This window comes from Heptranchias perlo, chromosome 13 (assembly GCF_035084215.1).
Source record: "Heptranchias perlo isolate sHepPer1 chromosome 13, sHepPer1.hap1, whole genome shotgun sequence".
NCBI lineage: Eukaryota > Metazoa > Chordata > Chondrichthyes > Hexanchiformes > Hexanchidae > Heptranchias > Heptranchias perlo.
In genome coordinates, this window is record NC_090337.1 from 66,271,558 (window position 1) to 66,295,764 (window position 24,207).

The following is a 24,207-nucleotide window of genomic DNA, read 5'->3' on the forward strand; positions in this document are numbered from 1 at the left end:
TTCAAAAGTAATTCATTGGCTGAGTTTGTTGTCTGATTACTTTTTAATCAGCTGTGACCTACAATTGATAGCACCTGAAAAGCAAGTCTACAAAACATGCTGGCGAATTGGGCAGCACAGATGGGACAAACCAGTTTTACAGACCAGACACTGCAAGCCTTACTGCAAGAAGTCAAGGAGAGGAGACATACAACTTATGGGATTATTGCCTCCCTCCAAAAGGGCCTGGTACCAGCACAGGCTGAACAGTGGCAGCACCAGTTAATCGCCACAGTCCTGGTCATGGCTGTCTACATGCACAGCCCTCTCAATGCATCGCACAAGGTGCAGCCAGCCAGCCAGCAGACTTCTTTCAAAAGGGAGTCACTTAGAAGGAGCAGTAGGTTATGTCTTATATCTGAAATAAAGCACAAGCACCCATGGACTGCACCATGCCATCTCAAGGTGTCTAGACTCACACGCTACACAGTAGAAGGGATAAATCCTTTGGTCTTGATTTGAACGTGGTGCTGAGTATTTATCAGTGGAGCCCAATAGGATCTCAGCATAAGATGGTAGTAGATATTATTTGAAGAACTATGTACTAAAGTGTACAGTTTGCCTCTAAGAAATGTTGTAGCTCTGATGCTCTTTCACCAATCTTTCTTGCTATATTTCTGCTACTACAGTTAATTCATCACTTGATTTTTAACTCTCGTACTCTGGCTGTATGCTGGGCCCTCTTTTAAGGGTGAAGTTATGGAGCGTGCAGTGAGTGGGAATTGCACTGTATGGCTACCCCCTGATCAGCCCAGATACATGATGTGGTGCTTCATGATCCCAATATTTGATAATAAATCTGGTTCTAGCATGAGTTGCACTGTACCTGCACTTTGCTTCTGTCTATATTGGCACAGTGTTGTCCTGAATCATGGCCGCACCTGGTAGCCTCTGTGCTCCTGGAGCCATCCTTCCACTCTTCATTCCCCTTAAAATAAAATTGACACAGATGATCGGCATAAAATGAAGGCATTTTGAGAGCCTCTGGGGAAGCCGGCTCTGATGTGTGGGACTCTGTGCAGTGAGAGGATAAAATTCTTCTCTGGTCACATAGTGTGCCTAGAGGCCCAAATGCCACATGGGTGCAGACAACGACCCTTTGGATTCTGGGAAAGCCAGAGTTAGAGTTATGCTGCTCTCACATTGCTGCTGTTGGTCAATGAAGAAAGTTTCAGCAGCGAATCCTGCCCACTGGAAACACAGATTGATAATTTGGACATGTGCTTGCCATAATTTTGTATCTATATAGTGTGTGTGTGTGTGTGTGTGTGTATATACACACTATTCCCCCCCCCCCCCGGCCCCCATCCCTTTACCTAGGAACAGGAGTAGGCCAATCAGCCCCTTGAGCCTGTTCCGCCATTCAATAAGATCATGGCTGATCTGTATCCTAACTCCATTTACCCGCCTTGGCCCAATATCCCTTAATACCCTTGGCTAGCAAACATTATTCGATCTCAGATTTAAAATTATTAATTGAGCTAGCAGTTACTGCTTTTTATGGGAGAGGGTTCCACACTTCTACCACCCTCTGTGTGAAAAAATGTTTCCTAACTTCTCTCCTGAATGGCCTGGCTCTGATTTTAAGGTTATGTCCCCTTGTCCTAGACTCTCCCACAGCGGAAAAAGTTTCTCTATCTACCCTATCAATTCCTTTCAAAATCTTCTATATTCCAGGAAATACAAGCCTAGTTTATGCAATCTTTCACAATTTAACCCTTGGAGCCCTGGTAATATTCTGGTGAATCTGTGCTGCACTCCTTCCAAGGCCAGTATATCCTTTCTAAGGAGCGGTGCCCAGAACTGTACCCAGTACTCCAGATGTGGACTAACCAGGGCTTTGTGTAGCTGTAGCAAAACTTTCTCCCCTTTATATTCTAGCCCTCTAGATATTAGCCTTTTTGATTACTTTTTATACCTGACCATACATATTAGTGATCTGTGTACATGGACCCCTAAATCTCTTTTGGACCTCCACTGTTCCTAGCTTTTCACCATTTGAAAAATACTCAGATCTATCCTTTTTTGGTCCGAAGGGGCCAGAGGCAGGTATATGGATCACAGATCAGCCATGATCTTATCAAATGGCGAAGCGGGCTCGAGGGGCTGAATGGTCTACTCCTGTTCCTATGTTCCTATGAAATGGATGACCTCACACTTGCCTGCGTTGAAATCCATCTGCCATACTTTTGCCCACTCACTTAATCTATCAATGTCTCTTTGTAATTTTATGCTCCCGTCTACTCTACACTCCCGTCTACTATGCCACCAATTGTTGTGTCATCAGCAAACTTGGATCTATGGCTCTCTATTGTGTTATCTAATTCATTAATATAGTGAATAGTTGAGGCCCCAGCACAGACCCTTGTGGGACACCACTAGTCACTTCTTTCCAATTCGAGTACATACCCATTATCCCTAATCCCTTGTCTTCTACCACCTAACCAACCTCCTAACCAGGTCAATAATTTGCCTTCAATTCCATGAGCTTTAATTTGCTCAGTGTCTTATGTGGAACCTTATCAAATGCCTTCTGAAAGTCCATATAAACTACATCCATAGACATTCCCCAGTCTACTACTTTAGTTACTTCAAAAAATTCAATTAGGTTCGTTAGACATGGCCTACCCTTTACAAATCCATCTTCGCTCTCTCTAATCAGCTCAAATTTCTCCAAGTGCTCAGTCACTTTGTCCTTCATTATAGATTCCAATAACTTCCCCACAACAGATGTTCGACTAACAGGTCTATAATTTCCTGGTTTCTCTCTCTCATCTTAAATAATGGAATTACATTTGCAATTTTCCAATCTAAAGGGACAGTTCCTGAATCAAGAGAGCTTTGGAAGATTATGGTTTAATGCATCTGTAATTTCTTCACCTACTTCCTTTAAAACACTGGGGTGGAAACCATCGGGTCCTGGGGATTTATCAATCTTTAGTGCCATTATTTTTTCAAATACTGTTTTCCTGCTTATGTTAATTTTAGTGAGTTCCAGTCCTTGATTCATTACTAGTTTCCCTGGAATGTTTAAATCTGCTGCTCTGGTTCTCCCGCTATGCTCTGCTGCTCTGCATGAATCTCCCAGAATGGGTGTGAATCTCCCATGCACTGCCACTAGCAGCCAGGATAACTTCGCCCATGGTTTCACCCTCTGCAAATCACTCCCCTGCCCTCGGTTTCCCCTCTCCCCCGCCCTCGGTTTCTCCCCCTTCCCCCGCCCTCGGTTTCTCCCCCTTCCCCCGCCCTCGGTTTCTCCCCCTTCCCCCGCCCTGGGTTTCCTCCCTTCCCCCGCCCTGGGTTTCCTCTCTTCCCCTGCTCGCGGGAGGACTTCTGGTTTTCGGAATTTCTCGCACAACAGCTGCTGGCGCAAAATGAAGAGCTCAAAAAATACCCAACCTTTACACAGTAAATGCAATAACGTTTGCTGATGTCACTGATCAGATATCACATGATCAAACCTCCTCGAAATGTGGTGAAATTAAATCCAGGGAAGTTCCCCTGTCAGGTACAGGATTCAAAGGCTAGTGAGCACAGTTTAAAGTTAAGGATGTAAAAACAAAGTAGGAAATTGAGGCAACGTTCCTTCAGTAACAGGGTGGTTACCAGCAGGGGTGGTGGGACAGAAAATCATGGCAGGTTTTAAAAGGGACTGAGCAAATCACTTTTAGTAAAGAGGATTCAGGGCTTTTAGTTCTAGAATCATAATAAGGAACCTGATGGAAGGGATGAGTAGGTCAGTGTTGTCCAATAGGAATCGCTGACTAGCCATGGGCGTTTTAGCCACATGTACTAATTTTAGTCGAAAACACCCTACATACGTACAAGTAAATGTATTTCATGGAAATGTAGTTACTAAACAAACATTCAGTATAAAACTTTGAAATTTTTCTCTTTCTCTCAACCAGATTGATTCCTGGGATGAGAGGGTTGGCCTATGAGGAGAGATTGAGTAGAATGGACCTATACTCTCTGGAGTTTAGAAGAATGAGAGGTGATCTCATTGAAATGTATAAAATTTTCAGAGGGCTTGACAGGGTAGATGCTGTTTCCCCTCGCTGGACAGTCCAGAACTAGGGGCCATAGTCTCAGGATAAGGGGTCGGCTCTTTAGGACCAAGATGAGGAAAACTTTCTTCACTCAGAGGGTTGTGAATCTTTGGAATTTTCTACCCCAGAGGGCTGTGGATGCTCAGTTGTTGAGTATATTCAAAACAGATCGATAGATCTTTGGGACACTAAGGGAATCATAGAAATTTATGGCACAGAAGGAGGCCATTCAACCCATCATGTCTGTGGCAGCCGAAAAAGAGCTATCCAGCCTAATCCCACTTTCCAGCTCTTGGTCTGTAGCCTTGTAGGTTACGGCACTTTAAGTGCATATCCAAGTACTTTTTAAATGCAATGAGGGTTTCTGCCTCTACCACCCTTTCAGGCAGTGAGTTCCAGACCCCCACCACCTTCTGGGTGAAAAAAATTCTCCTCAGTTCCCCTCTAATCCTTCTACCAATTACTTTAAATCTATGCCCCCTGGTTATTGACCTCTCTGCTAAGGGAAATAGGTCCTTCCTACCCACTCTATCTAGGCCCCTCATAATTTTATACACCTCAATTAAGTCTCCCCTCAGCCTCCTCTGTTCCAAAGAAAACAACCCCAGCCTATCCAATCTTTCCTCATAGCTAAAATTCTTCAGTCCTGACAACATTCTCGTAAATCTCCTCTGTACCCTCTCTAGTGCAATCACATCTTTCTTGTAATGTGGTGACCCGAACTGTAAGCAGTACTCTAGCTATGACCTAACTAGTGTTTTATACAATTCTAACCTCCCTGCTCTTATATTCTATGCCTTGGCTAATAAAGGAAAGTGGCCCATATGCCTTCTTAACCACCTTATCTATCTGTCCCGCTACCTTCAGGGAGCTGTGAACATGCACTCCAAGGTCCCTCTGTTCCTCTACACCTGAGTATCCTCCCATTTATTGTGTATTCCCTTGCCTTGTTTGCCCTCCCCAAATGCATTACCTCACGCTTCTCCGGATTGAATTCCAACCACAAACTATAAAACATCATCATAAAAGTTAAACCAAAATCCCATCCAGGACAAATAGGTAAAAATGTCAAACTTTACAATGCATCCGGACATAAAGTGGCAAATGCTTCCTGCACTCCTCACAATGAGGATAAAATTGAGTCTCCTAAAAGTGGTCAGAGATTGGGTTTGGAAATTTACACCTGATCATCAGTAAACCCGATTACAAAATCATGAAGCTTCAAGGGCAGATTTTCAGGAGTTGTCCGTGGAGTTGAGCCCTGGGATTATCAACGAACAGCCCCACCCCTGACCCTATAACGGAGGGAAGGTCATTAATGAAAGAGCTGAAGATGGTGGGGCTGAGGACACTTCCCTGAACACCTGCAGTGAGGTCCTGGGAGTGCGATGCTTGCCCTCCGATAACTGCAACCTTCCCCCTTTACATCGGGTTTGACTCCAGACATTGAGGGTTTTCTCTTTGACCCTCATTGACCAGTTTTGCTCGGGCTCCTTTTCTTCAGACTCGGTTGATTTGCTCCCTGGATGCTAAGGGCAGCGGCTCTCCTCTCCTCTGATATTCACCTCAGACTCTGATTGAGTTTTTTGATGAGGTATCAGAGAGGGCTGATGAGGACAATGCAGTTGATGTGGTGTATATGGACTTCCAAGGCATTTGATAAAATGCCACATAATAGGCTTGAGATCAAAGTTGAAGCCCATGGAATAAAGGGGCAGTGACAGCATGGATACAAAATTGGCTAAGTGACATTAAACAAAGTAGTGGTGAACGGTTGTTTTTTGAACTGGAGGGAGGTATATAATGGTGTTCCCCCGGGGTCGGTACTAGGACCACTGCTTTTCTTGATGTATATTAATGACTTGGACTTGGGTGTTCAGGGCACAATTTCAAAATTTGCAGATGATTCAAAACTTGGAAGTATAGTGAACAGTGAGGAGGATAGTGATAGACTTCAAGAGGATGTAGACAGGCTGGTGGAATGGGCGGACACGTGACAGATGAAATTCAACGCAGAAAAGTGTGAAGTGATACATTTCAGTAGGAAGAACGAGGAGAGGCCATATAAACTAGAGGACACAATTCTAAAAGGGGTACAGGAACAGAGGGCTCTGGGGGTGTATGTATACAAATCATTGAAGGTGGCAGGGCAGGTTGAGAAAGTGGTTAAAAAAGCATATGGGATTCTGGGCTTTATAGAGGCATAGAATACAAAAGCAAGAGGGTTATGATGAACCTTTATAAAACACTGATTCGGCCACAACTGGAGTATTGTGTCCAGTTCTGGGCACCGCACTTCAGGAAGGATGTGAAGGCCTTAGAGAGGGTACAGAAGAGATTTACTAGAATGATTCCAGGGATGAGGGACTCCAGTTACATGGATAGACTTGAGAAGCTGGGGTTGTTCTCCTCAGAGCAGAGAAAGTTGCGAAGAGATTTGATAGAGGTGTTCAAAATCATGAAGGGTCTAGATAGAGAGAAACTGTTCCCATTTGCGGAAGGGTTAAGAACCAGAGGACATAGATTTAAGGTGATTGGCAAAAGAACCAAAGGTGACATGAGGAAAAACCTTTTTAGGCAGCAAGTGGTTAGGAACCGGAATGCACCGAAGGGGTGGTGGAGGCAGATTCAATCATGGCTTTCAAAAGGGAATTGGATAAGTACTTGAGTGGGACTAGCTGGATTGCTCTTACAGAGAACTGGCATGGACTCGACGGGCTGAATGGCCTCCTTCCGTGCTGTAACCATTCTATGATTCTATGATTTGCCACTTTTCTGCCCACCAGTCCATTGATATCTTCCTGCAGTCCACAGCTTTTCTCCTTACTATCAACCACATGGCCAATTTTTGTATCATCTGCAAACTTCTTAATCATGCCTCCTACATTTAAGTTTAAATCATTAATATATACCACAAAAAGCAAGGGACCTAGTACTGAGCCCTATGGAACCCCACTGAACACAGCCTTCCAGTCGACCATTACCCTTTGCTTCCTGTCACTGAGCCAATTTTGGATCCAACTTGCCACTTTCCCTTGGATCCCATGGGCTTTTACTTTTCTGACCAGTCTGCCATGTGGGACCTTGTCAAAAACCTTGCTAAAATCCACATAGATTACGTCAAACACGCTATTCTCATCGACCCTTGTTGTTACCTCCTCAAAAAATTCAATCAAGTTAGTCAAACATGACCTTCCCTTAACAGATCCATGCTGACTGTCCTTGATTAATCCATGCCTTTCTAAATGATGATTAATACTGTCCCTCAGAATTTTTTCCAATAATTTGCCCATCACTGAGGTTAGGCTAACTGGCCTGTAATTACTTGGTCTATCCCTTTCTCCCTTTTTAAATAACTGTACAACGTTAGCAATCCTCCAATCCTCTGGCACCACACCCGTAGCCAGGGAGGATTGGAAAATGATCGTCAGAGCCTCCGTTATTTTCTACCTTGCTTCTTTTAACAGCCTGGGATATATTTCATCTGGGCCTGGCGATTTATCTACTTTCAAAGATGCTAATCCCCTTAATATTTCCTCCCTCACTATGTTTATCCCATTCAATATTTCACACTCCTCCTTAACTACAATGTCTGCATCATCCCCCTCTTTTGCGAAGACAGACGCAAAGTATTCATTAAGAACCATACCCACATCTTACGCCTCCACACACAGGTTACCTTTTTGGTCTCTAATAGGCCCTATTCTTTCCTTAGTTATCCTCTTGCTCTTTATGTATTTATAAAACATCTTTGGGTTTTCTTTGATTTTAACTTGCCAGTATTTTTTCATTCCTTCTCTTTGCTTTCCTAATTTCCTTTTTAATTTCACCCCTGCATTTTTTATACTCCTGTAGTATTGAGCTCTCAGTATCTGACATAAGCTTCCCTTTTTTGCCTTATCCTACCCTGTATGCTCTTTGACATCCAGGGGGCTCTAGATTTGGGAGTCCCACCCTTTTTGTTTGTGGGAACATATTTGCTTTGAATCCTCACTATCTCCTCCTTGAATGCCTCCCACTGCTCTGACACTGATTTACCAATTTAGCAAGGGATACGGGGATAGGGTGGGAAAGTGGAGTTGAGGTCGAAGATCAGCCATGATCTTACTGAATGGCAGAGCAGGCTCGAGGGGCTGTATGGCCTACTCCTGCTCCTATTTCTTATGTTCTTACATTCTTTCACCAAAATTTGGAATTCTGGCATGAATTTATCAGACACCAAACATCTTAGAGCAACATCTAGGTTTTGTGTCTAGCACTTGCGAGTGCTACTTTGACCATCAGTGTGATCACTGAGAATGTTGACTCACACATCCAGATCGCGCTCCCCCCACAGGCCCCTCCCACTCCCCTCCAGACTCACCCCACTCTCCCCCAGACCCCCCCCCCACTCTGCCCCAGACCCCCCCTGCTCTCCCCCTAGACTCACTCCTAATCTCCCCCCGACCCCTGCTGCTCTCCCTCCAGTCCCCCCTGCTCTCCCCCTAGACTCACTCCTGCTCTCCCCCCAGACCCCTCTGCTCTCCCCCCAGATCCCCCCCCCCCGCTCTCCCCCCAGACCCCTCCTGCTCTCCCCCCAGACCCCTCCTGCTCTCCCCCTAGACTCACTCCTGCTCTCTCCCAGACCCCCCCTGCTCTCTCCCAGACCCCCCCTGCTCTCTCCCAGACCCCCCCTGCTCTCTCCCAGACCCCCCCGCTCTCTCCCAGACCCCTCCTGCTCTCTCCCAGACCCCCCCTGCTCTCCCCCCAGATCCCCGCCTGCTCTCCCCCTAGACTCACTCCTGCTCTCTCCCAGACCCCCCCTGCTCTCTCCCAGACCCCCCCTGCTCTCCCCCCAGATCCCCGCCTGCTCTCCCCCTAGACTCACTCCTGCTCTCCCCCCCCCCCCCGCGCTCTCACCCCAGATCCCCCCACTCTCCCCAGAATCCCGCTTTCCTCCAGACCCCCTCCGCTCTCCCCCCCCGCCCCACGCTCTCACCCCAGATCCAGCTCTGCGCTCCATCCAGAATGTGGTTGGATGCTGCTTGCACTGTGCTTTATTGGAGCTACTTGTTATTGGTCGAGCTTATTTTCTTTTGCTGGCCTGGAGCGGTTATTCCGATTGGTCGAGTGACCCCTCTGCATCCAATGGCAATGGTGTTTCCATGGTGCTGAAGTCCTGCGTTTTCATCCGTGTCACACACCATTGTAACAGATAACCAATGAGCAGTAACCAAGGCAGCAAAGCACTTACAGTAATCAAAAAACACTCACACACTCTACTTTTCATCTTACCATTTTACCAACAAACACTCAAAAAGTTCACATGCATACACCATGCAAATAGGAATATTGAGATCACATGCCCAACAACGGGGCCTATTACTCATTGTTTATTTACTAATCAAAATGCAATTTGCCACATTTGGATTCCCAATTCACCACGTGTGGCTAGTGGCTAATGTGTTGGACAACAATGGGCTAGAGGGCCCAATGCTTTTCTCTTGCCCAAAATATTATTATGTTACCACTATGTGAAAAACTGATCCTGCAGCATGTGTTCAAATCATCTGGAAAAATCCAAAAGGAACTTAAATATTCTTTTACAGCGAAAGGAGAAATACTGTTCCAGTTCAAAATATTTTTTAAAATTATAATTTGCTCTTGGGATGTGGTTAACCCTGGCAAAGTCACATTGATTCCCCTCCCGAGTTGCCCTGAAAAGATGTGATGGCCTTCTCCTTCATCTGCTGCCGTTCTTGTGCATCTGTGGTGGTGTTATGTAGGGAATTGCAAGATATTGACCCAGCGACAATGAAGGAACCGTGTTATTTGTCCAGGTCAAGATGGTGTGTGACAAGCGATGATAGCAATCCCATGACTTGTCCTTCTTGGTGGTGGAGGTCACAGGGCTGGGAGGTACTGTTGAAGTAAGCCTTGGTGAGTTGCTGCAATGCATCTTGTGGATAGTACATACTGCAGTCAAAGTGCGCCAGTGGTGGAGGGGGTGGATTTTGAATTCAGTGGCAGGAACGCCGATCAAGTGGATTGCTTCGTCCCAGATGGTATAGAGCTTCTTGAGTGTTGTTGTGGCTGCACCTATCCAGACGAGTGGTGAATATTCCTTCCCACTGCTGACTTGAGCCTTGTAGCTGATAGTGAGGGATTGAGGGGTCAGGAGGTGAAGCAATTGTGGCAGAGTACACAACCTTTGTCCTTTGTCCTGCTCATAACCACAATGCTGACATGATTGGTCCAATGTAAGGAATCTTACAACACCAGGTTATAGTCCAACAAATTTATTTTAAGATCACAAGCTTTCGGAGATTATCCCCTTCGTCAGATGAATGAGTGAAAAGGTTCTCAAATCGCATATCTTATACTATGTTGGGACAGCATCACACCAATCAAAAGGTGTCGTTGTTATTCAAACAGGCCAGTCACGGAGAACAGCACGTCCCAGTACACTGGATATACATTGTGTCGATTACACTGGCAGGCAGAAAGAAACTCAAAATGGCAGAGAGAGAGAGAGAGAGAATATTAAAAAACATATAATTTTTTCCCCCTTTTTGCTGGTGGGGTTACGTGTAGCGTGACATGAACCCAAGATCCCGGTTGAGGCCGTCCTCATGGGTGCGGAACTTGGCTATCAACTTCTGCTCGACGATTTTGCGTTGTCGTGTGTCTCGAAGGCCACCTTGGAGAACGCTTACCCGAAGATCGGTGGTTAAATGTCCTTGACTGCTAAAGTGTTCCCCGACTGGGAGGGAACCCTCCTGTCTGGCGATTGTTGCGCGGTGTCCGTTCATCCGTTGTCGCAGTGTCTGCATGGTCTCGCCAATGTACCATGCTCCGGGGCATCCTTTCCTGCAACGTATGAGGTAGACAACGTTGGCCGAGTCACAGGAGTATGAACCATGTACCTGGTGGGTGGTGTCCTCTCGTGTGATGGTGGTATCCGTGTCGATGATCTGGCATGTCTTGCAGAGGTTGCCGTGGCAGGGTTGTGTGGTGTCGTGGACGCTGTTCTCCTGAAAACTGGGTAACTTGCTGCAAACGATGGTCTGTTTGAGGTTGGGTGGCTGTTTAAAGGCGAGCAGTGGAGGCGAAGAATCACTGAAGAGACTACACGATAACATCAACAAGTTCCATCCCACCATCAAACTCACCATGGACTACTCCTTAGAATCGGTTTCTTTCTTGGACACACAAATCTCCATCAAAGACGGGCACCTCAGCACCTCACTCTACCGCAAGCCCTCGGACAACCTCACGATGCTCCACTTTTCCAGCTTCCACCCCAACCACGTCAAAGAGGCCATCCCCTATGGACAGGCCCTACGAATACACAGGATCTGCTCAGACGAGGAGGAACGCGATGGACACCTACAGACGCTGAAAGACGCCCTCGTAAGAACGGGATATGACGCTCGACTTGTCGATCGACAGTTCTGACGGGCTACAGCGAAGAATCGCATAGACCTCCTCAGAAGACAAACACGGGACGCAACCAACAGAGTACCCTTCGTCGTCCAGTACTTCCCTGGAGCGGAGAAACTACACCATGTTCTCCGCAGCCTTCAACATGTCATCGATGACGACGAACACCTCGCTAAGGCCATCCCCACGCCTCCACTGCTCGCCTTTAAACAGCCACCCAACCTCAAACAGACCATCGTTCGCAGCAAGTTACCCAGTTTTCAGGAGAACAGCGTCCACGACACCACACAACCCTGCCACGGCAACCTCTGCAAGACATGCCAGATCATCGACACGGATACCACCATCACACGAGAGGACACCACCCACCAGGTACATGGTTCATACTCCTGTGACTCGGCCAACGTTGTCTACCTCATACGTTGCAGGAAAGGATGCCCCGGAGCATGGTACATTGGCGAGACCATGCAGACACTGCGACAACGGATGAACGGACACCGCGCAACAATCGCCAGACAGGAGGGTTCCCTCCCAGTCGGGGAACACTTTAGCAGTCAAGGACATTCAGCCACCGATCTTTGGGTAAGCGTTCTCCAAGGCGGCCTTCGAGACACACGACAACGCAAAATCATCGAGCAGAAGTTGATAGCCAAGTTCCGCACCCATGAGGACGGCCTCAACCGGGATCTTGGGTTCATGTCACGCTACACGTAACCCCACCAGCAAAAAGGGGAAAAAAATTATATGTTTTTTAATATTCTCTCTCTCTCTCTCTCTGCCATTTTGAGTTTCTTTCTGCCTGCCTGTATAATCGACACAATGTATATCCAGTGTACTGGGACGTGCTGTTCTCCGTGACTGGCCTGTTTGAATAACAACGACACCTTTTGATTGGTGTGATGCTGTCCCAACATAGTATAAGATATGCGATTTGAGAACCTTTTCACTCATTCATCTGACGAAGGGGATAATCTCCGAAAGCTTGTGATCTTAAAATAAATTTGTTGGACTATAACCTGGTGTTGTAAGATTCCTTACATTTGTCCACCCCAGTCCATCACCGGCATCTCCACATCATGATTGGTCCAGTTCAGCTTCTGGTCGATGGTAAACCTCTCCACCTCTTGTTTAATACTCTCCTTAAAGCCCACCTCTTTTGTTCACCCCACTTAATGTTTTCCTCTTTGGCTTGGCGTCCATTTGGATTCGATTACACTTATGTGAAACGTCTTGTAACATTTTCTACATTAAAGGCACTATACAAATGCAAGATATTTGAATATATATATATATATGTTTAGATATGTGCATGTAGGTGTTTGTATATGTGCATGTTTGTATAAGTTTGTGTTTGCATATATGCATAATTGTATTTTTGTGCATCTATATATATTTATGTTTATTTGTGGTTTTATTTGTTTTTGTGTATTTGTATGTGTGTTTGTGTTTATGAGTGTCGTATATGTGTTTTATGAGTGTTGTGTTTGTGGTTTGTATGTTTGTGTATATGTGTTGTATTTGTGTGTTTGTGTATGTAAGAGTGTTTGTAAATGTGTGTCTATGTATGAGTGTTTGTAAATGTGCGTTTGTGAGTTCACATTTCTTGTATTGTCTGCAAGCAGACCATTCTTTACACCAGGACACGCTTTCATTTTAAGTTGTGCAGTAGCCAGAAAGGGGCAGTGTGTCTCCAAGGAGCGTGGGTTGAAATGTTTAGTCTGAGATGCCGAGAGGGAACTTTGTGCCGCACAATCTTGAGGTGCCTGTTGTTTTGTGTGTGTAGGGCGGGTTGTTGAGTGCTGGGGTGCGTGAATGTGGCCCGATCCTCCGAGCCTTAAATGGGTTTGTTTGTGAACGTTGCTGGCAGTCCAGAGGCATTTTAATGCGAATCACATCGGCAAAACGTCTCGCCATAAAAGGGGACGGAGGAGTGAGGGAGAGGAGGCGGGGGCGGTGAGAGCACATCTGGAGCTCGGGCGAGGATCTGAATCTGCGAGTGCATCGAGGGAGAGAGAGAGGAACAACCGAGAAGATACCCCTTGAACACAAGGCAGGAAATTTCATTTGCAGAAAGTCCCAGAGGAGGTCAGTCCAACTCCGAAGTTTTTGAAAAGTACTTTCCTACCCTCTTGGGCTATTTCAGAGCAGGATCTCGCTGCGCCTCGGAGACCCCGAAGGATGTAAGATATTTTATCGCCGTGCTTTGTTGCTTTAGCCAGGTTGCTGTTTCTAACACGGGGGAAGAGCCGCGATCAATCCCTCCACCACATCCACACCTGGTCAGCCGGCTGCTTCCAAACGTTTTGTCTTGTACATGTGCGTTTGTGCATACGAGTGTTTGTATCTGTGTGCTTTGTATATCGGCTGCTTCCAAACATTTTATCCCATCTTCTTTCTCCCGAGAGTTCGGCAGCTGTTGGTCGAGGTCCAGTTGTATTGTAAGATTTCGCCTTTTCCTTCTCCCCAGGAAGCTTGTCGACATTTTTTTTTTGACCTTAACCCTGGTTTTTTTTCGCGGAGGATTTGTTCCCCTCTCGCTTGATTTGGTGGACGGCTCCTCCTGGTATAGCACAGCGCCTCTCACATTTCACTCTCAACTTCTTTTCTCAGGGAGATTTTTTGTGGGTTTGTGGCTGATATTTTTTTTTCTCCAGTTTGTTGCAAGTTTGAAACTGATTTTTCCAATTCCAGTTTTGATAATGATTTTCCAGTTTTTTTTGTAGGGTTGGTGCTGATTTTTAGCATGCAGCAGATTCGATGGAGATTTTTTTTCCAGTTTGTGTTAGGTTGGACCCTGATTTCTTTTATTTGTTACACCTTTGATAATTTTTCAGTTACAGGTTTGTTGGTGATTTTTGTTTGCCTTAATGTTGATGATGATTTGTTTATCTTGCCCGTTTGGCGCTGATTTTTCAGTTTGTTGCAAGTTTTACGAGATAGGTTTGGATGAAAAAGGGCCTTAAACCTACTTGGTCACAGCCTTCTAGTATAACAATCCTACCATCTTCCTGTTGCAGCACCTAGCTATTTCTTGAATCAGTTCTGGCCTCAGTATCAGTGCCCTAGCCTTAATTTTTCTTCCTGGCAGATCTGGCAATGGATTCTAGTTATCTATAAATAAATATTCCCTGGCATTTGTCAGATGTGGCTCAGTTGGCAGCATTCTCGCCTTTTAAGAGGTCATGGGTTCAAGTCCCTGCAGAGACTTGACTACAAAATCTAGGCTAACTCTCCAGTACAGTACAGAGGGATTGCTCCACTGTCGGAGGTGCCGTCTTTCGGATGAGACGTTAAACCGAGGCCCCATCTGCTCTCTCAGGTGGATATAAAAGATCCCATGACACTGTTTCGAAGACGAGCAGGGGAGTTCTCCCCGATGTGCTGGTCAATATTTTTTCCTCAACCAACATTACTAAAAACAGATTATCTGGTCATTATCTCATTGCTGTTTGTGGGACCTTGCTGTGCACAAATTGGCTGCCGCGTTTCCTACAATACAACAGTGACTACACTTCAAAAGTACTTAATTGGCTGTAAAGCGCTTTGGGATGTCCTGAGGTTATGAAAGGTGCTATATAAATGCAAATCTTTCTTTGCAAAGGGTATGTTGGCCTTGCTGTAATTGTTCAGGGCTTTAGTGAGACCACATCTGAAGTACTGTGTACAGGTTTGATCTCCTTACCTAAGGAAGGATATACTTGCCTTATAGGGGATGCAACAAAGGTTCACTAAATTGATTCCTGGGATGAGAGGGCTGTCTTATGAGGAAAGATTGAGTAGAATGGGCCTACACTCTCTGGAGTTTAGCAGAATGAGAGGTGATCTCATTGAAACGTCTAAGATTCTGAAAGGCCTTTCAGGGTAGATGCTGAAAGGATGTTTCTCCTAGCTGGAGAGTCTAGAACTAGGGGGCATGGTCTCGGGATAAGGGGTCGGCCATTTAGGACTGAGATGAGGAGAAATTTCTTCACTCAGAGGGTTGTGAATCTTTGAAATTTTGTACCCCAGAGGGCTGTGGATGCTCAGTCATTGAATATATTCAAGACTGAGATCGATAGATTTTTGGACTCTAGGGGAATGAGGGATATGGGGATAGGGTGGGAAAGTGGAGTTGAGGTCGAAGACTAGCCATGATCTTGTTGAATGGTGGAGCAGGCTCGAGGGGCCGTATGGCCTACTCCTGCTCCTATTTCTTGTGTTCTTATGTTCTTTCTTTTAAATTTGCCCTTCACAACCCTGACCCCCATGCTCTCTTGTACTGCTCTGGGTTTACTGTCTCTATCCCATTAAATATTGTATATACTTCTAAATGGTCTTCTAAACACCTCTCTCTGTAAGAGCCCAGCTTATCAAGCTGTTCTGAGTTTATCCTCTGACGATCTCTAGTGTCATCGCTGCCCTCGACACTGCCTCTCATTCCCGGTGACCAGATCTGTACTCAGTGCTCCACATGTGACCTGACAAGGGCATTGCACAGCTTCAGCATTGTCTCTGGGAGTTTGAACTCAACTTTGGCAATAGAGAAATAAAAACTTGCATTTATATATATATTTTTTTCTTATTCATTCTTGGGATGTGGGTGACGCTGGCAAGGCGTGCTTTTATCGCCCATCTCTAGTTGCCCTTGAGAAGGTGGTGGTGAGCTGCCTTCTTGAAACGCTGCAGTCCGTGCGGTGAAAGAACTCCCACAGTGCTGTTAGGTAGGGAGCTCCAGGATTTTGACCTAGTGGCGATAAAGCCTTTCATGACCTCAGGACGTCCCAAAGTGCTTTACAGCCAATGAAGTACTTGTGAAGTGCAGTCTCTGTTGTAATGTGGGGAAACACAGCAGTCAATTTGTGCACAGCAAGATCCCGCAAATAACAATGAGATAATGACCAGATAATCTACTTTTTAGTGATGTTGCTTGAGGGATAAATATTGGCCAGGACACCGGGGAGAACTATCCTGCTCTTCTTATAAATAGTACCATGGGACCAACTTACGTCCACCTGAGTGGGCAGACATGGTCTTGGTTTAACCTCTCATCTGAAAGATGACACCTCTAATGGTGCAGCACTCCCTTAGTACTGCACTGGAGCGTCAACCTAGATTTTGTGCTCAAGCCTCTGGAGTGGGACCATGAACCCACAATCATCTGACACAGAGATGAGAGTGCTACCAACTGAGCCATGACTGACACCTAAAGGTGAACAGCTCTACATTGGCCAGGAAGCGAACCCAGGCCTCCCACATGACAGGTGAGAATTCAACCCGACATCCTAAATAATTGCTTTTTTTATTTGCATCTCACGCTCTTTAGACGTGTATGGTGAGCAACGAATTTAGTAACACCTTTTCAATTTTATCTTTGGCAAGTTCTATCCCACCCACAGAGTACAAATACCTCCTATTTCTGGCACAGTTCTAGTCACCTCAGAACAAAAATAAAATTGCAGCAAATGGAAGGATACAGAAGAAAGCAACCAGAATGATTGAGGGGATTGGAGAGATTGGATTATGTAAATTGGACATGTTCTCACTTTAAAAGAGAAGGTTGAGAGGCAATATGATTGCTGTTTCTAGAATTATAAAGGGACTAAATAATGTCGACCATGACAAGCTACTTCACCTTGTCCAGAACAGCAGAACCAGAGGACACGGCCTGCGCTTGAAGGGGGTAAATTCAAAACTAATCTGCAGAAACATTGGCCCAAATCTTGCTGGAGTGGGGCATCTCGCAGCCTGTGCCATTATTTAGACTTTTTCCTGCATCCTTTAGCTCGAATATAATTTGCGCCACAACGTGCTGGAAGTGCGAACTGATAACGGGGGCGGCGAGGAGAACAGGGCATCTGGGACCACAGTGAACGACAGGACCAACAGTCTGTCTCCTTAACCAGTGAGATTTAAGGATTGAGGAAGAAACAGAGGAACGACGGAGAAGGAAAGAGAGTTAGTCGAATCAGGTACAGAAAGAGAAATAAAGTGAAGGAAAGAAAGAATCGATTAAGAGGGAGAAAAAAGAAACAGAAATGAAAAGGAAGAAAAAAATGTTAAACTTTGATATTTTAAATTTTTAAAATCTCTAAAAAGAATTTACTACATGCAGGAATAAGACTGAACAGTTTAAATTGTTCCTTTTCTAGGTGGGAGAGGTTGATTATCATGTTGTTGAAAAGGTACTTATGCTGTTAATTACCAGCCCTAACTTTCTGTGGCAAGTTTAATGGGCAATTAATATGCAAATCCAGCAAGTTCTTAAAATAACAGTGAGGCTAAGGGCAAGATGCCATTTGTTTGAAGCAAATGGTGGAGCAGTGTAAATCGACCAGCAGGTTCTGGAGATTCACAACTCACGGTGAATCTCTTCATCCCCTGAACTCGCTGGCCAATTCACACATTGATAACGGCGTGCGTCATTAACACGCCGTTATTTTTCCAAGAAGATTTGGCCCATTATTTCAGTGAGCGAGTGGTCATTCTATGGAACAGACTCCCTCGGGAGACGGAGGAAGCAGTTAGTGTTGATTCATTCAAATGCAAATTAGATAGATTTCTTTCAGAAAATAATATTTTGGGATACGCTATATGAGTGATTTGAGTCACGAGACATGGTGAGTGTATCATGCTTGGGAGGTACAGGTGACTTTGGACATGTGATTCCAGCTCATTTATTTGTACCAGGAACAGAAGGGGTTATCCGAACTCGCACCAAGTCCCTTTCACCCGTCACTCCTGTACTCGCTGACCTACATTGGCTCCCGGCCTGGGAACGCCTCAATTTTAAAATTCTCATCCTTGTTTTCAAATGCCTCCATGGCCTCGCCCCTCCCTTTCTCTGTAACCTCCTCCTGATCTACAACTCTCCGAGATATCTTTCTTGCCTCTTACGCTGCCCCGATTTTAATCTCTCCTCCTTTAAGGTGCTGCTTAAAACCTACCTCTTTGACCAAGCTTTTGGTCACCTGTCCTAATGTGTGGCTTGGTAAATTTTGTTTGAAAATTGCTCCTATGAAGGCCTTGGGACGTTTTACTACATTAAAGGTCCTATATAAATGCAAGTTATTGTTGTTGGTCTGATGATCCTGGCCTCTGACCCCACCACCTGAAGACTGCAATTGTTTTTAACTCACCTTGTGCAATGCCATGAGAGATTGACTAGGATTATATTAAAAATATTACATCTGCACGCATACTATATCCATTATAAATTCCTATGTCCACTTTTATTATGGAAACTGTCTGTGTAAACTTGTCACATTATTGTTACACCTCTTCACCTACATCTGCAATGGTGGGAGGGTGTAATTACAGCAAGATAGGCTCACATTGGCACTTTCATAATAAATGTGGACTTAGGAATTAATAACAGAAAACATTGACATGTTTATAACATATTAAATGTCTTAAATCTGTATTGTCGGCACAACCTGACTTCCTTAAACCTCTCCACCTCTCCTCAAAACCTACCTCTTTGACCAAGCTTTTGATTACTTGTCCTAATATCTCCTTATGTGGCTCGGTGTCAAATTTTGTTTGATAACGCTCCTGTGAACCGCCCTGGGACGCTTTACTACATAAAAGGCCCTCGATAAATGCAAGTTGTTGTTGTCATGTTTTGTCACAATTTTTGTGTTAACCTTTTCCCATAATAGATTCCTAGACACATATTAATAATGGATTTTGCCCATATGCAAACTCTTCACTGTGATTGTGCAATCTGGCTAGTGTGTGTGTGTCTTTTTTTCATTTGTTCATGGGATGTGGGCGTCGCTGGCAATGCCAGCATTTATTGCCCATCCCTAATTGCCCTTGAGAATGTGCTGGTGAGCTGCCTTCTTGACAACTGAGTGGCTTGCTACATTGCTATGGGTCTGGAGTCACATATAGGCCAGACTGGGTAAGGACGGCAGGTTTCCTTCACCTAAAGGACATTAGTGAACCAGATGGGTTTTTACAACAATCCAGTAGTTTCATGGTCACCATTACTGATACTAGCTTTTTATTCCAGATTTTATTTAATTAACTGAATTTAAATTCCCCAGCTGCCATGGGCAGATTTGAACTCATATCTCTGGATTATTAGTCTGGGCCTCTGGATTACTAGTGCAATAACATAACCACTATGCTACCGTACCCATACGTATATGTCTGCGTGTTAGTGTATGCATGTATGTGTGTGTATGTGTGCGCGTGTGTATATGCATGTGTGTTAGTGCATGGGTGTATGTGTCTGTGCGTGCAGGAATGTGCGCATGTATGCGTGTGGGTATATGTATGCATGGAAATTATGACAGTGTTCCGATTACACACCTATTGTGGCTTTTGTTTTGTGTTTTATAAACTTTACAAAATGTATTAAGGTGAGGTGGAGAGAGAGAGTGACAGGAGTTGAGGTGCGAGAGAGAGAAGGAGATTGGGTTCAGAAAGAAAGTCTCTTTCTTCATTTAATATTACTTCAATTTTAAAAACTGGTTTTTGAAACCAGTGATCTCACTTGTATCTTGCAGGCAGTTAGAAAAAGTCAACACTAATTGCTCCCACCTGTGAGGCAAGGATTCTCATTCCTAACCCTAGAAGACAGAGGGACAGAGACAGACACAAAGGCAGACAGGCGATTTGCTTTCTTTAAAAATGAATTTTGAAAACAAACACAGCCTCTCCGAGGGAAACAGATATAAAGGGAAGGGAATGAAGGGGAGGGGAGGGGAGGATGGAAACTGGTTCAGTTCGAGGGCCACATTTTCCCTGCAAGCCCCCACCCCAAATGCAGCCATTGAAGGCCCTATTCACCACTGCACACACTACACCACACTACACCATACCGCACACACTACACACCACACACCACACCACACCACACACACCGCACCACACACACCGCACCACACACACCGCACCACACACACCGCACCACACACACCGCACACCACACCACACACACCACACCACACACACCGCACCACACACACCGCACACCACACCACACACACCGCACGCACCACACACACCGCACACCACACCACACACACCGCACACACCGCACACACCACACACCACACCACACCACACACACCACACCACACACACCGCACCACACACACCGCACACCACACCACACACACCACACCACACACACCACACACACCACACCACACACACCGCACACACCACACACCGCACCACACACACCGCACACACTACACCACACCGCACCACACACACCGCACACACCACACACACCGCACACACCACACACACCGCACACACCCCACACACCACACCGCACACACCGCACACACCACACACACCACACCACACACACCGCACACACCACACACCACACCACACACACCACACCGCACCACACACACCGCACACACCACACCGCACACACCACACACCGCACCACACACACCGCACACACCGCACACACTACACCACACCGCACCACACACACCGCACACACCACACACACCGCACCACACACACCACACCACACACACCGCACCACACACACCACACACACCACACCACACCCCACCACACACACCACACACACCACACCACACACACCACACACACCACACCACACACACCACACCACACACACCACACACACCACACCACACACACCACACACACCACACCACACACACCACACACCACACCCCACCACACACACCGCACACACCACACCACACACACCACACCACACACACCACACCGCACACACCATACCACCTGCTACCTCCCATCAGACAGGACAAAAGAAAAGAATATAATAGCGAGAGAAGCAGAAGAGCAAGAGAAACATAAACAAGAGCTCAGCAGAGAGAAGTGAAAAAGAAGAGAAAGAGAGAGACAGAAACAAAAAAGGAGAGACAAATCCCCGGGGATAGGGTGGGGGAGTGGGACTAGCTGGATTGCTCTTGCATAGAGTCGGAATGGACTCAATGGGCCGAATGGCCTCCTTCTGTGCTGTAACCTTTCTATGATTCTAACAACATGAAGGCAACAGAAGGAGATAAGAGTGACCATACTGTAGACTACGCCACAGGCGATAGTCTACTCTTTCATAGAAATAAGGACAGAATGTGGGTTATAAAATGGGAACTGATTTACTTATGCATGCACTGGTCCAGTTGTGGGTTGGTACTGATATTTTCCAGTTGTGGGTTGGTACTGATATTTTCCAGTTGTGAGGTTGTTGCTGATTTTTTCCAGTTATGAGGTTGATGCCGATATTTTCCAGTTGTGAGGTTGTTGCTGATTTTTTCCCGTTATGAGGTTGATGCTGATATTTTCCAGTTGTGGGTTGTTGCTGATATTTTCCAGTTGTGAGGTTGGTGTTGATATTTTCCAGTTGTGAGGTTGGTGTTGATATTTTCCAGTTGTGAGGTTGGTGCTGATATTTTCCAGTTGTGAGGTTGGTGCTGATATTTTCCAGTTGTGGGTTGGTGCTGATATTTTCCAGTTGTGGGTTGTTGCTGATATTTTCCAGTTGTGAGGTTGGTGCTGATATTTTCCAGTTGTGAGGTTGGTGTTGATATTTTCCAGTTGTGAGGTTGGTGCTGATATTTTCCAGTTGTGGGTTGTTGCTGATATTTTCCAGTTGTGAGGTTGGTGTTGATATTTTCCAGTTGTGAGGTTGGTGTTGATATTTTCCAGTTGTGAGGTTGGTGTTGATATTTTCCAGTTGTGAGGTTGGTGCTGATATTTTCCAGTTGTGGGTTGTTGCTGATATTTTCCAGTTGTGAGGTTGGTGTTGATATTTTCCAGTTGTGAGGTTGGTGTTGATATTTTCCAGTAAAATTCAGGTTCAGTTCTATCTAAGCTTTTTTTCTTTGCTCCCAGATGGAGATGCTTCGACGCTCCTCCATCTTTGCTGCTGAAGTGATGGAAGTGTTTGACCGCTCACCGCCCGATAAAGAGCTTATTTCTCAAGCCAAAGCTCTCTGTCGAGATTACATCCACTCCCGCCTGATCCGAGCTGGTATTGTCTGGAGTAAACCAGAGTCTGCAGCTGCCAGTCCAGCAAGCAAACTGACAGAGGTATCAGCCGCGCTCCTTCACTTGGGTAAGTCTACCAGCTGCAGAGACCGAGACCGAGAGAGAGGGAGAGAGAGAGAGAAAGGAATAGAGTGCGAGTGATAGAAATGGGGAGAGTCAGGAGAGGGAGAATTGGGAAGGGAGAGAAAGGAATAGAGAGCACGTGATAGAGATGTGGTGAGAGTGATGGCAAGGGAAGGGAAGGAGATCAATAAATGACCTGAAGTCAGAAAAGCAATGCAAGTTGGTCATATTGCAGGTGACACTAAACTGCAGGGGATGGGGTTGGGATTGTAGGTGCACACAAGTCTGATAAATCAGTCAGGGAATTACAGAGGTCCTAGACAAAATTTACAATTAGTGGAAGCTCAACTTGTTGCATCCTGTCATTGTAAAACAGCAATTAAGAGATACAGGAGGTAATTTTATGAGTCTGTGGTGCCAATGGGGGATTTGTCCTCTGACAGTGCAAATCTGAAACTTGCGTGGCACTGTCCATGATATTGTAACCATCAAAATGAAAGCTCAGATAATCAAGGGCAGTTTGCGCCCAAATTTCCAGTTTCTGCTTCCCCTCCCGGCTCCTCCCAGCCATATGCAATCGTAACGTTCTCCCTTATTGTCAAATCAGTAAAGTATGAGCCTGAGGCTGTACAATTCTGTGCTGAAGCTGTACCGTGAATATCGTGTTCAACACTAGTCACCGAGGCATAATGATAATATCCAAGCGCTGGAAGTGGTGCGTAGAAGCTCCATGGAGCAGATCTCCGGCCTGCGCCATGAGAAAAAGTTACAAAAACTCTGATTTTTCAGCTTTGGAAGGAGGTGAATAAGAAAGGACTTTAAAGATGTATATAAGTTACTAAGTGGAATGGAAAGGATTAATCTAGGGCACGATCTCAAGTTAAACCACAACTGCAGGAAAAGAAACATAGGCACAAACAAGTAAAAGGTAAGTATGGGACTGGTATCAGGAAGCACAGAGTGATTGATATCTGGCTGGGGCAAAAACTCTGAAATAATTCAAGAGGCAATTGGATTGAGTGATGTTGAGACCACGGGTTTCTATGGAAGGATGAGGTAGGTGAGGCCCAGAGTGGTCCCTCATCAGTACTTTGGGATCTTTGTAAATTTAAAGAGAGGGGGAAATTGATAGAATGAGAAATGGAAATATTACAACTGATTTTTCTGGGTTTCTGTTTCAAGACCAATGCCCCTGGATCCTGGATTGCCAGTTTGTGACCCCATGGAGTTGGGTGGGGGGGGGGGGGGGGGCTGTGGAATGCAGCTGAAATCTTCCATTCTGCTTAATTTCCAATCTCAGGCGCTAGGCACATTGTTGTGGGGTGGCTGTGGGGAAGGGTATCAGGTGAGGAACTGGGGTTGCGTAAGTGTACATCCTGCTAGCTGACTCAGAGCAATGTAGAGATTCGTTTAGAGAGAAAGAGAGTTAATAGAATCAAAGAACCATACACAGCACAGTAGGTGGCCATTCGGCCCATCATGTCTGTGCCGCCTCTTTGAAAGAGCTATCCAATTACTCCCACTCACCCGTTCTTTCCCCATGGCCCTGCAAATTCTCCTTTTCAAGTATTTATCCAATTCCCTTTTGAAAGTTACTATTGAATCTGCTTCCACCGCCCTTTCAGGCAGTGAATTCCAG

General features: G+C 45.6%; 2 protein-coding genes across 3 annotated transcripts in view; both read left to right on the forward strand.

Moving 5' to 3' along the window:
- Positions 1-866, forward strand: part of pigx (phosphatidylinositol glycan anchor biosynthesis, class X) — a 29,600-nt gene extending 28,734 nt beyond the window's left edge. The window contains exon 7 of the mRNA XM_067995631.1: positions 52-866. The gene's annotated coding sequence lies outside the window, so the exon portion shown is untranslated. The remainder of the gene's footprint in view (positions 1-51) is intronic.
- Positions 867-13,177: 12,311 nt separating this feature from the next.
- Positions 13,178-24,207, forward strand: part of boka (BCL2 family apoptosis regulator BOK a) — a 36,263-nt gene continuing 25,233 nt past the window's right edge. Inside the window, exons 1-2 of one of the 2 annotated variants that reach the window (XM_067995638.1) lie at positions 13,178-13,690; positions 22,350-22,572. In XM_067995638.1, coding sequence (XP_067851739.1) covers positions 22,350-22,572 — 223 coding nt within the window. In that variant the 5' untranslated portion in view covers positions 13,178-13,690. The remainder of the gene's footprint in view (positions 13,691-22,349; positions 22,573-24,207) is intronic. The other variant, XM_067995637.1, reaches the window with a different exon arrangement.